The following is a 17,895-nucleotide window of genomic DNA, read 5'->3' as shown; positions in this document are numbered from 1 at the left end:
AAGGATAGGCTTGCAAGCCTAAAGTCAGTCAGGAAAAGGGAAGGAAGCTGCTGGAAGAGAGAAGAAGTTGGCATACCTTCCCTTTGTTGAAGTAATGGATAATCTTACGGCACAGACCTTCCTTACGTTGCCACTCTGACTGGGATGGATAATGCAGGAACTCTCTCAGAGGTCTGTCCTCCCACTGAAGCAACTCACAGTACAAAAGCAAAGTAAATGCAGCCTCTGTTGGAAATGCAATTATTGGACACTGCATCAATGACAGCAAATAAATACAGCCAATAGATTGAAAGGTCTCTAGACCTGCTTCTTAAACAGTCTGGAATTTCTGATTTACGATTTGAGAAAAAATCCTGAAGTCTTAGATGATCATTGAATTATTCAATTACTTAAAATAGCAGCATACAGCTGTTTCCTATGAACCTGATTTTTAGGTACAAATCTGTCAAGTTTCTTTTTACTAGCTACTTGATTTAAATGCACAGTCAGATATTCAGATATGCAACTAGATTTGGGGCCTGCAGCTGTAAACAGAGCTTGGACAACAGAATTAGACTCTACACTTTCTAAGTGCTTCCTAAATACTATACTGCAAGGAAATACAGCCGATGATAATAGTCGTTTCGTGATTTTAATCTTCCTCTAAATTTGATTCCACTGTTGTGTTATTTTTGATCAGCCTTCCTTGTAGAATACTTTAAAGTAAAATTCAGAGTGTAATGGAATAGTCATATGGTTGTGTGGGCATAGATGTACATTATTTGACTTGAGGGAATGAGCTGGACCTCAGCTTCTTATCTTCCCAGCTGCCATGAACGAGTCATACAAATTTTTTGCAAAAGAATGAATCAGATGTTAGAGTGTAACACTGGGAGAGTCAAAAATTTTCACCAGGACTTCAAGCAGACCCCCTATGATGTCTTACTAACCTGTATAGTTCTCAGCCTGTAAGTGCATGTCACACAGCTTGTGGATATAGCGTATGTACATCTCTTCCTTGTTAATTTCAGATTTATAGAAATTCTGTGAAAGAAAAAGAGAGTTGTTATTCTTATTGAGACTTTTCCTTTGAGACAATTAGCAGCATCTGCGTATGTATAAAGGTATTGAAAAGAGAATACATTATTAGTGTAAAAGAAAAATAATAATTCTTCTCACGTTCACACTGATTTAACCCATTAATTTTATCATGTCATGATTTTTTTTTTCAAAATGAAGGTAGTCAAAAGCTGAAAGGAAAGGCGAGAGAGGTTGTAGAACCTCTGTCACAGGGAAACTGAGAACTCAGCTGGACAAGGCCCTGAGGAACCTGACCTACTTGGCCCTGCTTTAAGTAGAGTTGGACCAGAGACCTCCAGAGGATCCTCACAATCCCAGTCATTCTGTTCTGTCATCCCAGTGCTCAGATTCTGAAGCTACACTTGCCTGACACAGATTCCTATCCCAATCTTTCCCATTCCAGTTTCAGCAACATTGAACAGTACCACAAAGAGATAAAGGAAACATCTTTACCATAAGGTTAACAGTGCAGCCAATTTTCTTATTTTCTGTTTCATCTCCTTTCATACAGTCCCTAAGAAAACAGAACAATGTTGAATAGTACATCTGCAAAAAAAGTCCTTTTAAAATAAATTTGAAGCTATCTTATCCTCCAGAGTTTCCTTGGATCAGAAACAACAGTTAATCATATACTTTATTTTATAAAGTTCCTCTAAGAAAAATTTCCACGTTATGGCTTAAATGGTGTGAGAACTGAGTGTCCTCTTACATGTCTGCACCCGAGAGCAAGCACCTGAAATGACTGCTACTTCATTTCTTACAAGAATCTGAACAAAAATCAGATAACAGTGGCCAAAAATCATCTGAATGAGATCTACTATAAAAGTAAAAACTATTCTTTATCCAGGTGTAAATGTTTAGCGCTTTCCTAGTCAAAGGATTAGCTTTCATAAATTCAGCTATCCAATATAGTGTGGGCACGCTGAAAGATACAAGCTGAGTAATTTTGACTAGATTACTAACTTTTTCAGAAATTACTAATCTTGACTTTCACATTCATTTGTGAAAGTGACAAGATTTTTAAAGCAGTGACACAGCAAACTGTCTTGAGAACTACTGTGTCAACTAACTGGCAGCTGGACCCCAAGAGATGCCTGCATATTTCCCAGTTTTGATGAAGTTCCCTGTTCTGTTCTGCTCTAGGAATGAAAAAAAAATCTGTGTATTAAAAATCAATTAAAAACTGGTATCTGTTCCTTGGTTAAATGTATATCTGTGTATCAAAGTTGCATTGATAGCAAATTTCATCAAAAAAAAAAAAAAAAAAGCTCCTTGTTTTCCCTTTAAATGTGCCTGAGATACCTGGCCTTGCATAGTAGTTTTACAGCAGCTATTGTCAGGAAACAAACAGGAGATTGGATCAAACTGGTACAGATAACAAAAAGAGCAAACTAAAAAGCACAGAAAAGTATTGGGATTGCAGAATACCCAGCCCAGTCACAGGTTTTAACCTATAATGAGCAGCAGAACAAGAAAAAAATTATTTGAACTCTTGTCAGTACGCTTAAAGATAGAAATATTTGGGGCAGTTTTATATAGCTTCAGGTTGCCTATCATTCCATAAGAACAGCTGTGGGGGGGTGCGTATACATATATGAACTTAAAATATTTTCTTGTAACTGAATCAAAGCTCAGCTGTATTGACGCAATAGTCCTGCAAACTTCAGTCTAAAACTAAACAAAGGATGCCTAGTTTATAGTGGAGTCTTGCACACACGAGTCACCAGCTGACATGTCAGACTTCCCTCAGATGAAAAGTTTTCCAACCCTGCATGTCCAGGTGAGGTGTTCAGCACATCTTGGTTCAGCAAGGCACTTGAGTTCATTCTTGCATTTAGCATGTATTTTGCTGAATTAGGTGATATCATTTCAATGATAGAAGGAATTAATAGTTTAGCAACCTGAATAAACCTTAGTACAAAATTACAAATTAAAAAATTCCTTTATCTTTGCTATTATCAGGAATGAGCATGCAAGAAGGAGAATAGGGCTGTAGAGACGAGGACTTAGGATTTTGCTCAGAACCCAGCAGCAATGAGTTAGGTTTGCTTACGTAATGCCATCAGAGAAGCATGCAGCTTGATAAATAATAAAAATATTCTGTGTAGAGAAGAAATTTGGTACTACCTCTTTACGAACTTCTTATACTTAGAATATATTACTGTTGTTGCCAGATACCTGTAGTCAAGCAGACGCTCCATGAGACGAGTAACGGACGTAACAAAAGAGATTCCAGTCTCCCGCCATGTTTCCTGCTCAATCTTCTCCAGCAAACTGTTTGGACATGGAAAGACAGCAGATGAGGCTTCCATGGTAATGGTATAGGGTATGCAGACAGCTGTGGACAACCTGGTTTCTCCCTCACAAAACTGATTCATAGAATTACTATCTTACCTTGGATAAGGCCCAAAGAGCTGAGTTCTACTCCAGGCAGCATGAAGCAAAGACAAAGAAATTACAGAATTGACAGGAGAAGGAAAAATATGTCCACACTGCCATTTAAAACATACAAAAAAGAGCAATGCTCATTGCAACCGTTGATTCCTACATTACTACCTGTAGCTTAAATACTGCTAACAGCTGTTAGAAGTTGGAAGGGAATCTAAACCTACTGCAAATACCTCTTCTTTGCTCATCCCTACATAAATTTTTGTCTCTAATCAGTACCTAACTTACCAACGTTGAATCAGTTTATTTAAACTGTAAATAAATCAAAACTGAATGCATTTACATGCTTTCTAAGGATAAGCATACAGGATGGGCAGGCTTATCTATCTTGAAAATGAATGTGCAATTGTAAATTCAGAAATACAAGTATTGGTTCTAGCAAAACAAAGGTTTATGCTTAAAACTACCAGCATGCTATTAGGGGCCACATAAAATTGGCTGGAATATATGGCTAAAATTCTGCTAATGATCTCTGTGGCTCACTGGAATATGAAAAGATTTAGGATTAACTGCTCTGGACTCTGAGTTCAAAAGTCCTTTTGAAATAAACCAGGATCAATGGAAGTGAAATTTGGAGACAGATCAGTAATCAAAGATAACTAAGTGGAAAGTCAGATATAAAGTCTTTAAGTTTATCCTTACAAGTATGCATTTTTGTATGAAAGGCAGTGGAAATACAGTGTCATGATGGACTCTGGAGGAAGCAACTTGGTACTGTTGAGCCAACTGAAACACGGTCTTCAAAAATTGGAAGAAGCAAAGGAAAATGCTGAGGAAACTGTCTTTTGCTCTAACAAGGCCTTACTTGCTAGACTGTTTCTCTAAACAATCCTAGGACTGTGATTTCACTTATTGCAATGTAAAAAGAAAGACACTGGCTCCTCTAGCAAATCAGTTTTTGACAGGAGGATGACAGCTACTTACCTGTGCAGCCTTATATTAGATTTCACAGAAAGAAGACGAAGAATTCAGGTTTTTGTATTATTCTCAGAATTAGAGTGATGTATTTCTATTTCACTGAGCCATGTAATGAAAACCTGCCAGAAAGCCCTTTAACTGTTTTCCTTGAGCATCAGCACTGTAGCTGCAGCTGCACAGATCGCTGCTTTGACTCTTTCAATGACCCTGCACAACACAGAGTGAGCAGAAACTGTCATAGCTTACAGTAGGCTGAAGAGTTCCCTGTAGTTCTCATCACCTTTTCCTTCGGATACCAGGCTGTCCAGCTTATCGATCAACTCAGCTTCAACCTGGATGGAGAAGTGATTTGTTACAAACTAGCTGTTCATGTAGAAGACAAGAGCTCCAAACACTAGGAACACTGCAAGAATATTTCTTTTCTCGTGCCTGTGGCTGCTCAGTTCTATGTGCAAGTGATTTATTTCTCTGTGGTTCAGTTGAAAGGACACACTTTTCTCATTCTTCAGTGAAATAGGAGGACTAAAACTAAACTATTCTTTTGCTTATCTGGCTCTAGATGAACATCCCAGGAAAGGTAAAACTGCTTCTTCACAGGAATTTCTGAAGTTTATTCTCTTATCAAATAAATCACTCGGACACACTTTCTGTGAAACAGTATGTCAGATAAACTACATCCTGTACTGTAACAGAATATCCAGGCAGAGAAACTAATTCATGGCACGATCACCACTGGTCTGCTGTGGTGGTTCTGCTGGTGGGTAATTCATTTCCCATCATCCAACCATCATTACACTGGAAAATTATTTGTTCATTAAATCCAGTTTTGTCAAGCCTCTCTGATTCTATGATGCATTTTCTTTTCACACTTTATATAAAGGGCTACAACAGTATCATTGTTTCTCTTCCCTTACAAAGGTTTTGAATATGTATTCATTTCCCCCACCAGTCTAATATGTCCTATTATCAAGTTCGATATCAGATATTCCCATAAAATTGATTCAAGTGCAGAAATCAATGTATCTGACATTAAACAAAACAATTTTGTGTAGCCTTTGAAATCTTGTAGAAAGTACTTTCAGTACTAATGAAGACAGGTTCCTAAAGGTTGAAACTGGAGAAATATGGCTTGTTTTTATTTAAAGACAAGCATAGTTTGAGCTTCTCTGGTTTTCATCTGCCAAATTGCAAAGGAAGTAAAGATTAGAAGGAAAAGCAAATCACCCAGTGGCACACAAATGGAGTTGGTGCTCTTGTTGCTGAAATCATTAAAGGGAGACCTGATTTAGCCCATGAATAAGACTGCATTGTTATCCAGTATCGCTGAAAAAATAACCTTGTTAAAACATGAGCTACTGAAGAAAATAAAAAAAGGGCTTGAAAATTAATTTCCAGGATTTTTGTATTTTCTGACAACCAATTTAGTATTCAAAAAGTAAAGAGAAGCTCAAAATTAAAAAAATCTACCCTCTCTTTGCAAAAACATCTTGTGCTACTTAACTATATATTTCATTCTCACTAATATAGATGACTATTCTGTCTTCAATCTTAGAATTATGATATATACTTCACAAGACAACAGGGAAATTTGCTCCACAGGTAATTTAAGAAATATTCTTGGAGCTCTAATTTAGAATACATTAATGAGATTAAAAATTAAATGACGATTATGAAGTGTTCATCTTGATGCAGAAAGTATAAACAGGTCCAGAAACTTGAAGATGACTGTTGTCGGCACTTGTATGTGTAAACACCAGAGCAGGGACTGCTCTATTGTTATGCTAAAACAAGCAAAAGAGGACCATGATCAATGCTACTGTGACAATAATAGTAGTAAATAATAATAACAGTAATAATCAATTGAGTTGAACAGGAAGAAAAACATAAGCTCCTGGTAATACTCTTCCATACAGCCTTTAATAGGTCACATTATGGAAAAAGGTCTGTTATTCTTCTGGAACAACAGATTAGATCTGGCATTTTAATGAGTTTGTGGATAATAAACAATCACATGAATTATGATCCTTTAAATAAAACCCATTACTATTTCAGAGCACTTATCTGCAGGTATTTGCTCCAGTATTGCCCCAAACACAATGGCAATGAAGCACTGTCACCTGAGGATCCAGTCCAAACCAATCCTTCATTATTAATACTTTGCACCTCAGGGATCTGTTTTGCAGTGCAAATTGTAAGCAATTCTCTGACCATGACTGGGCAACAAAATGATGAAGACTCCTCTCCCTGTTTTGCAGTCAGAGCTCCCAGCAGGTGGAAACTACAGAACTGCTGTTGGGCATAACCATTCCGGGAGAGCTGCTACAATTTCTTAAAAAATACACAGTTGCAAAGCGTGCCAGGACTTGCTATAATTGTCACAGTCACAAAGTCTGCTACAAAGCATGGTCTAATTGTTTAATTATACAATACCACTTTTTAGCTGAAAATTGAAGACAGAGAAGCAAAGACCGCTGTTTCACAAATACTGGCTAAATCATTACATCTCCATTTTTGGTTCTCAGTCGGATCCATTTAACGGTTGGCTAATAATCTAAGGGAAACCAATGGGAGTAGTGAGAGCCTAGCACGTATAAAATTATTTTCTTTTCCTCATCTCCAATGTGATGAACACATTGCTCCTCTTCTCTATGTTCATGGGAAATACGTAGCTTGCTCTGAAGGGCACTGTTTAAATAATCTTGGGAGTCTTATAACAGTTTTGTAAATTATGCTTCAAATTTTTTATTTTTGTGTATTTACATGACAACATCTTCACAATCAGAAACGGATCAACAGATACAAACTCCTTGCTTCCAGCCAGACATTACAGATAGAACAAGGAAAAGAATACTGCAAATGCTTGGGAAGCGACTTCACCTGTTTGAAGTTGCCATTCTTTCTCTGCTCCCAGTCCATCATGTCATGGAAGATAGGGATCATGATATTCCGGACTTCTGGTTGTGGAACAAGTGTAACACCAAGAAAGGGGCCAATCATTCCCGGAATAAAATGAATCTTATGCTCACCTGTACAACACAAAGTAACTGTAATTAAATAAAAGCTTTTGCTACCTGTCTCTGAGAAAATGGGGAACCCCTGCAATAATGACATACACAAAGTAGTATATGTGCTACGGAAGTCTCAATTTCATAATTGACCTTGACTTAAGACCAAATTACACTGCTTCTCAGCAACAGAAACTCGAGGCATTTTGCTAACAATCTCTTCTGAGGCATGCTTACTGCATGGTTGCAGAGAATAAATCAAAATAGCCATATTCAGAACAACATTCCGTGATAAATACCTGTATCTACATATCTAAAACGGGCTTCTCTCTTCTTATTTGAATTTGTCGAGCATAATTTCCTGGTTATTTGATCTCTGTTATATTGGAGAGCCTTCTGTTCTCCACACAGATGCTTAGAAACTGTGATTAAGTCTGGTTGTATCATCTTAGCTGTGCAAGATGGGTCAGGCTTATTCAGAATTTTATAATAAGGCATCTTCTCACTTCTGTACTCATCTTCCTGACTGTTCTCTGAACTCTGCCCAACCTGACCTGGGGTTTGTTTTATTCTGTCTAGTTGGTTGGTTGGCTTTGGCTGAGTTTTGGTTTGTTGTTTTTTTTTTGTTTTGTTTGTTTTTTGAGCTGTAGAAAGCAGGACTGGGCAAACCATTCTAGCATAAAGTGCACCTATGAAAAAATTGTGGCAGTAATATTGTCCCTCTTCTCTTACTCAAAATTCTTACATATTTTCTCAAAGATTATGGTATCTTTTTTACTCATGGCATTTAACAGGTAGCTCCCATTCAGCTGATTATCAGCATGATACATTTGTAGTCTTTGTTTTCTTGAATAGCACTCCTATTCCTACAAATAAAATGTTCATATTTGGCTTTTTGAATAATTGCTTGCCACCACATTATCACATTATCCAATCTGATTCATATAATTCCTTTGCCCTCTTAATGATTCACCTGTTCTCAGCACCTTGTATTATTTATGATCTCTATCAGCAAACATTTTTTTATTTTCCTCTAGAACACTATATGCTTCCTTTGTCCTCAGATGTTTCCGTAGGTATTCATTTTTGGTCCCTGATGGAGACAGGATACTGGCCTAGCTAGATTTGCTCGATGCAGTACAGATGCTATTTGGCTCTTCTATTAATAAGATGATGGATTACCTAAACCCAAGACTGCTGCAGCACACTTCTAAAAGCACAAGTCCTAGATGAAAAATCTCCATTTACGTTTTGAGACCTGTGGCAAGATATATCTTTTCCCATTTTGTAACATGCTTAATTTCTTAATCAAAATATATAGGAAAAGGTCAAATGAATTGCAGAAGTTGAAATTTTATCACAAACATTGTTTTATTGTGGACAGGGATTTTGTGGGTTTTGGTTTGGGTTTTCTGTTTTGGTTATTGTTGGTTTTGTTTTTTTTTTTAATTATTTGTTTGGGGTTTTTTGTTTGGTTTTGTTTTTTTTTTTTCTTTTTAAAGTAGTAATGTAGAATTTGTTACCCATACTAGCTACCTGAAGACACCAAAAAAGAAGCTTTACTGTATGCCACTTCTGGGCTTTATTATCAAACACACATAGCTATGGTTTAGTGCTGGACTTGGCAATGTTAGGTTTATTCTTGGACTCGAAGATTGTAAGTGTCTTTTCTAACCTAAATGATCCTATGATTCTGTAATTTTGAATCACGATAACTTTGGCTTTTGAATCATCTACAATATAATAAAGTTGGTTATAGCTGTGAAAATTTAGATTTCTGCTTTGCAGCCATGGATCAGACGAAAGTCAGTAATAGTGTATCTCCATATGAACCTGATGGCAGCACTGTTGAAGGGATTACAAAAAGCTGATTTTATATTTGAAAATACACAAAAACTGTCACTGATGTGTCAAAACAGCCCAAACCTGCCACTGTCACATTTGAGAAGAACGCATTCAAATTCATAGGAATGTATTATTTCAGATAAAAAAGTATGATGAGACAATGCGGAAGAGAGTTTTTGGTGGGAGAAGTGCTTCCTGGTTTTACAACTCTCTCAAGAGAAACTAACTATTCTATGATGCTACAAAAAGTAAAAAATTCCAACAGATATCCGGGTTACTTTGGCTTTGATTGTTAAGACAGAGAAGAAATAGACATACCCAGGTTCTGCCACATGCTGAAGAGCTCATATGCCATCATCACTCTCATATCACCATATCTGAAAGAGAGGAGATAAACAACTGTATAATAGAACAAAAATTGGCAAGGTAGTGATGTTTAAAAAAAAATCAAATTCACGTGTAAGTCAACATAAGGATATCAAACAAGTCGAGTGATCACTGAACACTGTATTAAGAGATCTACTTTATTTCCCAAGCATTTCCACATCCCAAGTTCCATAATAAATCACAGCGACTCATAGAAAAAGAAGTCAAGTTTCTGAGGTGGCAGGAAAGGCTGGGAACCCAACAAAACATGTTCTTACTTATCCAGAATTTTCTTCCTCTTAGCTGGTGTGGCATTTTCGAGTTGGAGACTTGGCTGGTTTATAAACAAAACTGCCAGGCTGAAATAAGAGTTCCACACCTGTGACACAGGAAGGAAGTTTTACAACATTATACTCCAAGGAGTAAATTTTAAACAAATATAAGGAGACATATGTTCTTTTACATGTAGAATCAGCCTGTTCCTTTTTGTAATGAAGACGTGACTTAATTAGTATGTATCTTCACTATTGAGATACTGAACTCTTAAGGATACCAACAAATTATTTGAAACCTGGTAGGAACTAAAATTAAAAGCCCCAAGAAGGTAATGCCACTGGGCTTTCCTCTTAGCACCAGAGTTAAAAATTAATAAACTTGTTGACCAGCAAAGTTTTAAATTGCTTTGTCTGTAGGCTAAACAGATTTTATCCCTCAAATATCCGCAGAGATTACATTTTATCATGAATGAAAGCCTTATATTTTAGTCAGTTTTCCCAAAGAAATTAGGCTTTTGCCATCATGCTGCAGGTAGACATACCTAGGTACATGGCTGGCAGCTTTTCCTTAGTAACACTGAACTTGTTGCTCATTTTCAACTACATCAGATACAGGGAAAACACTCTCTAAGGTGGTCCTCCAAGTTTTAAGTCAACAGCCAGAGAGACCTCTGGGAGAGGAAGATCATGAGTGCCCCAACTTCAGGAAAAGCATTTCCTGAGTTTACAGTTTATTAGCCATGAACCTGTAACACAGCATGCTTCATTAGCTCCACAGCTTATGAGGATACTTATTTCATTTATGAGGGGCTCAGTTTTCTTGATTTGATCTCTCAGTTTATCTGTTCTACTTCCCCTCAGTTCCACAGCAGATTCAAATTCCTGTCCATTATCAGTTTGGTCATCTTCCTCACAGATACTCAAATAAATGCTGCAAATATTATCAGCTAATGTAGAGAATAGCTCTTGTTCATTTGTTACGGCTAGTTTAGAAAGATGTCATAACATTTTCTGAGTATTAATTCTTACTTTAAAATCAAAGTCTGTTTCCGTGAAATTCTTATGCAGTGCAGAAGACAGGTACTGAACTGTTGTAACTATGATACTGCAGTCAGAAACAAAAAAAGAAAACAAAAAAAAGAACATTTCAATCTGGAGTATAACATATTGCAGTGGTTTGTGGTGCTGATTTTCCTACACGTACAGAGATGGGCATGCTTCATGTAATCACTGCTAGATTAACAGACATCACCTATCTTTCCATGTTTTAATAAACAATTTGTACAAAGTGATACAAGATTAAGAATTTTCATCATTATTGTAACTTTCGGAATTTACACAGGAATTTACATTTAAAATGCTGTATATTTTGCATGGTTGGGCCACATTACCTCCAGTGAAACAAAAGAATACACAAATCTTCCTCCAATCTTAAGCAATAAGATTACCCCCTTGCCCCCCAGAAAAGAGCAACTCAAAATGTTTGAGTTATTTTTGTTCTTGGCCATACAATGGTCCTTTATCTGTCTACACTTCAATTCAAGATTATTTGTGAGTATTTTGCCAATTCTGGATTCCCTGGTATTTTTTTTTGTAGGTGGCTAAATACACCTTAGTGAAAGCAATCAAGGCATGTGATAAATTCAGGAATTAATAAATAGCATGTAGACAAGGCAACAACAGTAGCAAAAGAAACAGCACATCTCATATTCAAATTCAAGCAATACTTCCAATATCACTGCTAAACATACCTATTGGCCTAAAGGTTTATGGCAAAATTATGCCAAAGGGAACCACGTAACCTACAGCATCTGAGGTAACTACTCTTCCATGTGGGTTTTTCTTTTCTTTCAGAACTTCATTTAATCTTTGCACTTTAAATACTGAAATCCACTTCTTTCACTTTTGATTAGCACAGTGAACTGCAGAGTACACAGCTCAGCTGAGCAGTCAGCCTTTAGGAAAACTTCCATGGTGTCTTTGTGTAATGGGAACCCCTCCAGCCATCAGTTAGTCCGTAGTAATTCAAAAGCTAGTTTATCTAAAGAAACTAGTAAATAATTCCAGCCACCCCGTGTTCATCACACTGCTGCCATTCCAAATAAAATGCTGCAATTCCAAACCCATCAGAAGCAAGAAAATTAGATAAAATTAAGCATTAAAATGGTAGATGATAACTTAATTGAGAAATAACTCTGTATGTAAGGCACTTGGTGTCATCGCTAGGGTCTGCTCCTCCTTGTCTAAAATAACTGAGTCCTCCTCCTAGGCAGGTTAAGGAGCGATGTTTATGGGAAGAGACAGATGTTTAATGCAGTAACTTACTGAGAAAGGGAGTCGAGAGGTCTGCCTGTTAATACCACTCGGTGTGGGTGGCTGTTCCTTGCCATGTGTTGTAATAGCTGCTGTGCCACTCTCACCCTCAATGCAGCTACTTCAGCTTTGGGTTTCAACTTTTAACTATTTAATACCTGTACATACAGGTATAGTTTAAGAAACATAACAAATACAGAGTCCCAGTTTGGTCCAGAGTGTTAAAGTAACTGTGGAATGAGGATGAGGATTCTAGAATTCCCGTCTTGATCACCACATCTCAGTCTGATGAAACACACTGCATTACAGGCTTTAACTGCTCAGCTGAGGAGAAAAAACTCCAGTAAAGTATGTCAACAGTTTATACCTCCTTCTCTACTTACTTGCTGGTGAGCAACCTCATCACCATCCAGTCTCGAGGAAAGACACTCATTTTCATCAGGTTCCGAAACACACAGAAAATCTTCAGGAGGAACTCCTATCACACAGGGAAAAGAAGTAAAAAATATCACCAGCAGCTGCAGACTAATCTTTTTCTTGCTTATAAGAAAGACAATTAAGGTCAGCATGCTCCACTTGAGCTATGTGCTACTAGGCCATTCACCTGAAAACATGGAAACAACATATATTGAGATATGGCTCTATTCATTTTGTATGCTTCTAGTATGTACTAAACAAGTTGCAGCTGTCTTTTAAATCTTATCTTCCACAGTGAGATGAAAAACTTCCTTATGTGCATAATTGTATGTGACTTCTCATGTAATCATCAAGAGTTCCAGTGTCAATTTGCAGCTATTTTCAAATATACTGGAATCATAAGCATTTATTTATGCATTCATTTAATTAATGTATCTGTCCAAATTTCTTTGCACTTTTGTCACAAATTTGACAAAAACCCACAAGCCCAAGCCCAATAAAATTCCTACATACGTTTTTAAAAATAGCAACAGAAAACACCATTTTGGGCAATATGCAGCAGAAAAGATCTCGAACACACTCAGCTGAATATTTGCTTTCCAAAAAAATCCCCAAACCTAAAGACATTTCTGGTTTTTGACTACCTGCACCTCTATGTCTATAAAGAACAGCGAGGATAAAACATGCCAAGTTGCTGGCCTTACAAACTATGATTTTATAGTTTTATTTTCCTTCCGCACAAAATCAAGGTAGCACTGAAAGTGGCAGCGCAAGGTTCCTTCAAAACTGTCCTACCATTATTTCTTAATTGGGGGTGAAAAAGATTAATATTTTGTTGCAACCAAGCTAAGAGTAAAGCATCAGAAGCTCCTTGACTTTAGGCCTCATTTTGACCTAGATGTAACAGTGGTAAGTGAACATAATGTCCTTCCATCTAAGAAAAAGTATTGGAAAGATTATTACAGCAATATTTAAATAACAACAACAAAAAAGTAATATATTTGATTAGGTCAACTGGTAGTTGGAAAAAAAAGTTGGGTATAAAATCTTCAGCCTCTCTGGTACTCCTGGAACATCCTTAGATTATCAGATATACAACAGTGTTTGTTCTTATGGGTGTAAAGACAAATTTCAGTTCATTGACAAACCTTTTCAGTGGTCTGACATACGAACTATAGTTTAGATAGTGTTTAAAAATATGTATTAGAAATCAATATGAATTAATTTACCAAATCACTTTCCTGTGAGCAATTCAAAAGATAGCAACCTCAAATAACCATCAGCCTGAGATATAGTGAAGCCTGCAACCTAAAGGTAAGAATTATATCATCCCAAATTTATCTCCCTGTTTCATTCAGCCTTTCTATATGCACATGAAATATTTAGAAGCTGAAAGCTTTCAGGGAGGACTTCTCACTGTTTCTCCATTTCATTTAAGGCAACATAAGTTCCTGCCACATCACATTCTTCTTATTGTCCATATTTAATTGAGTGCCATGCTAATCACAAGCATTTTATATTAAAAAATCTTGTCTTTATTTCTGCAATTATTCTGCTATTTAAACAAACTGTTGTCGGAGATACTCCTCTTTCTGACGGACCTTGAGATAAAAATTTAGTTTCTGCTGTTTTGAGATGTGCCATTTCAAAATGTCAGTGGCAAAAAAGTCACCAGAGAGGTCTGTACCCCATACCAACCCCTTCTGTTCATGCAGAGCCATAATTTAAGTTAATGTTCACAAATTTGGGAAGCATGCAGTAAGTGGCATAGTAAGGTTACTGCTTTCCCCCAAAAAATTTCATCTGCTAGAGACATTTGTGTCCCCAAAAAGGCTTGAAATTCTTGTCTGGCATAAAATCAACAGCCTTCCTAAGTAAGCTCCAATGCAGATTGAACATCTAATAAAATGCTATAGAACAACTGGCTTCACATTCTCAAGATTAAAAAAACCCTGCTCCTCTGACTGTGTTCTATATGGTACAATGACATCCTTTTATGTCTCATAACATCTATCTTGGGACTTTATTTGCTGTTATGAAGATAATTCAGTGCCCTGTGGTCTTAGATGTTTTTGTAACACAACACCTGTTATTATAAAAGTGAAAGGAAGGTCCATGAATAGAGTGCCAGTGAATGGGAATGATTAGCAGAGCAAGTAATGCTGGAGGGATTCCCCTCTGCCCTCCCATTCTGAGGAAATCACTCTACAAACATGATGGTCTGTTGTACCTTTAGTTCATCCTTGCTTTGGAAGTTGTCCAGTAAGTGCTGGAAATGAGTGTCTGACATCTGACGAAGCAAAGATAAAAGGCAGGAGACATATTCTCCCTGTTGACCAAATGAGAAATTCTTTCATTCAAGCGATCTGAAATTTTGTAAATATAACACTCAACCTGGGGTAAGGTATAAAGGGAGGGGTCTGAAATGGCCCCAATGCCTATGAGAGGAAAGCTGGCATGCACAAAGATTAAAATACTGCACGTTAACAGTTCTTGAATTACTGTTAATGCATAGGAATACACCTCTTAAAGGCTCCTCCATAGATGCTAGTTTTAAGGGTCTTTTAACCAATATTGTAGTCTAAACAAAAATAATCTAAAATTATTAATAGACATTAATGAATCACCCTCCAAGCATGCAGTTTTTGACAATCACCTTTTTCAGTTATTTAATATACTATGTCTATCGAAGGTGTGACTGCAGCTCATGCAGACATACCAGGAATTATTTAAACTAATTGGCTCAGATACTCAAAACAGTATAGCGATGACAGCATGGGATCAGTGTGGGCTACAAAAGGCATCTGGATTCTTGTAAATATTTGGCTTATTAGTGTTCACCAAGTTATGTGCTGTCATAGCTACAGTACCAACAGTATTTCAGTAAGATATTCTGAATATAGTTTGGGTAAGCCTACATGAGCTACAATTACATTTTTGGCCTGCAAAGCAGATGCACCCTAACCAGTTACCACAGTATCCCAAAGTGTTTTCCAAAGATGAGCTCCCCCATTTTACATATCTGAAAGCAAAGCACAAAGAAGTTAAACAATCTGTCCAAGATAACAAGCAAGGCAGTGCCAAGGATGTAAGGACTATGTCTTTTGACTGCCAGTCCCTTGCACAACACTGTTTTTTTCTGTGACAATGAGTAATTAATTTGGAAAATATACAAACTACTTTCTAAGCAGTATCTAATAAGATTCCACCTATCACCTTGCTGTGAAATATAAATTCAGGAACAAATACACGGGGATTTTATACTTGGGACTGTCCATTCTATTTTAATTTTTTTCTAATTGGCTCAAGCATCTACCCAGAAGCTTTGACATAGGTTGTTCCAATAAACTTCATAGGGCTGAACATCATTAGGAAATAAAAGGTGTGCTCTTACGTGTGAGATGGCATGGGATAAATAACAGTAAGTTAAATGCCAGGAGTAAAAGGAAATTGAGATGTTACTGGACATTTGCAAGCTAGCACCTTTCTTGTTATGTATCAAAGAACATGTCTGAAAACTACTAAATGCCTCGGTTCTTCATTAGGATTCTACCATTTTTTACTTTATCTGAGCTAACATGGCAAGATACAATCTTTTCTTTTGTGTGAGAAGCGTACCCTAGTGTAGATCTGCCCTCAACAATACCTCTGAGGTTTCAGCCATTTGATAAAAAAGCAAGTCTGAAAAAACGGATGTTCTGAAGAGCAGTTTAACATCATACATTGCGCAAAAGCTGCGTTAGACTCTGACAAGCAAAAATAGACTAAAATAGGCTAGAATAGAAAAGGTCAACAAATCCAGAACAGAAGAAAGCTGAACAGCAAAATTCTCTTCGTTTTTTCCTCTTCCATTGCATGTCAAAGAAAAAATTTCTTCCCCTAGGCTTATGGTGACAGTATGGACAAAGTGGTGGCTTTTCCCTATTCTCCCACCAAGCTCAACAGCTCACTTATGATCTGTTAATTTCTTTTGAAAATGTATGCTGTGTTTCATTTGCATGAAATGAGTGAACCTGGACAGAAGCTCTCCAGGGTGTTAAGTAAAGGGACTTGTCCACTGAGCATTATGGTATTCTCAGCCTTAGGAATCAGAGCCTGATACTCATTGTAGGGGAATAGACAGGGATCGGCAACCGGAAGATCACGGGATGTGATGGAAAGATAGACTCCTCCCCATAGGAGTGGCAGGAACAGGAAGCGCAAGAGCTATATAAGTGTGTGACGCAGTTAAATAAACAGACATTTTGTATCCATCATATTGATGTCTGTGCATCACTGTCCCCAGGGTGGGTAGAGCCCTGTGTCCCGGAGATATGCGGCCCAAGATAAGTTCTCCCATAGAAGCGTACAGCAACACTCATATAGCCCTTGGTGATACCTATTTAAGGGTGAGGCTCTAGGCAGCTATCCAGCTAGCATATGTCTCAAGTTCTAAACAATAACTCTCAATCACAGCTTCAAAGGCAAACAAGAACATAACCTGGAAATCCACAAATGCTTCCTGAGCTCCACTGCTTCCTGCAGACCTCAATACACACAGAGGAAGGAAGGGATTTGTGGCTTATTAAGGGAAAGAGACAAAGCCCTGGGCATTCATGCAGCAGAGATGATAATGAGGTGCCAGTGGTGGTGAGGGACTGAACCAAAGGTTAGAGAAGCAGGAAATAGAAACTGATTGTTAGTTACTAACAGTGATTTCTGCTGTGCACTGCGGGCAACGCTGCCCTCTTACCGCCTCCTGAGACTGCGATTTACTCATGATTGTAAGCAGAGTTTGCAAAAGCACGTCCAGGAGGCTCTCCACCATCATCTCAACCTCCTCCACGACATCTCCCTCCTACAGTAAGAGGTGAGCAAACAGTTAGAAACTGGAGAGAACAGAGTTGGCAAAGACAATTCTGCTGAGTCAGCCATACCACAAACTTGCTTTGATGGGAGCTCTGTAACAGAGGTTCAAAGAAGTACAATTAAATTCATCATTGGTATCAGATACTGTTGTGATGCTAGTGTGTGTGTGTGTTACCTTGTCAGTCTCTGGTGGAAACATCCAGGGTCACAGCCACAAAGGTAATTCTATAATCAAAGATCTGCATACACTCTAGAACATAGTGGGATCAAATTACGTTCAGGAACCTTTATTCCATGGCAGTATTATTTTAGCTAATTACCATGATATCTTTCATCTCACTCTTTTCACACAAAAACATAACTTGCAATTTGAAATAGACATGGGTATGAATTATATTTAG

General features: G+C 37.5%; 1 protein-coding gene across 14 annotated transcripts in view; it reads right to left on the bottom strand.

Moving 5' to 3' along the window:
- DOCK3 (dedicator of cytokinesis 3) overlaps positions 1-17,895 on the bottom strand; it is a 221,679-nt gene that overhangs the window by 33,664 nt on the left and 170,120 nt on the right. For 10 of the 14 annotated variants that reach the window (XR_012661094.1, XM_075096446.1, XM_075096433.1 and 7 more), the window contains 13 exons: positions 17,337-17,483; positions 14,877-14,975; positions 12,613-12,707; positions 10,946-11,021; positions 9,920-10,020; positions 9,594-9,652; positions 7,303-7,451; positions 4,672-4,757; positions 3,454-3,480; positions 3,238-3,333; positions 1,513-1,573; positions 930-1,023; positions 77-225 (listed from right to left, as the gene is read on the bottom strand). Coding sequence is in view for 13 of the 14 variants with exons in the window: in XM_075096446.1 (XP_074952547.1) it covers positions 77-225; positions 930-1,023; positions 1,513-1,573; positions 3,238-3,333; positions 3,454-3,480; positions 4,672-4,757; positions 7,303-7,451; positions 9,594-9,652; positions 9,920-10,020; positions 10,946-11,021; positions 12,613-12,707; positions 14,877-14,975; positions 17,337-17,483 (1,239 nt within the window). In the remaining variant the exon portion in view is untranslated. The remainder of the gene's footprint in view (positions 1-76; positions 226-929; positions 1,024-1,512; positions 1,574-3,237; positions 3,334-3,453; positions 3,481-4,671; positions 4,758-7,302; positions 7,452-9,593; positions 9,653-9,919; positions 10,021-10,945; positions 11,022-12,612; positions 12,708-14,876; positions 14,976-17,336; positions 17,484-17,895) is intronic. The other 4 variants (XM_075096439.1, XM_075096444.1, XM_075096436.1 and 1 more) reach the window with 3 other exon arrangements.

This window comes from Phalacrocorax aristotelis, chromosome 6 (assembly GCF_949628215.1).
Source record: "Phalacrocorax aristotelis chromosome 6, bGulAri2.1, whole genome shotgun sequence".
Lineage (NCBI taxonomy): Eukaryota > Metazoa > Chordata > Aves > Suliformes > Phalacrocoracidae > Phalacrocorax > Phalacrocorax aristotelis.
The sequence above is the reverse complement of the archived record's forward strand: the minus strand, read 5'-3'. Positions and strand labels throughout refer to the sequence as shown.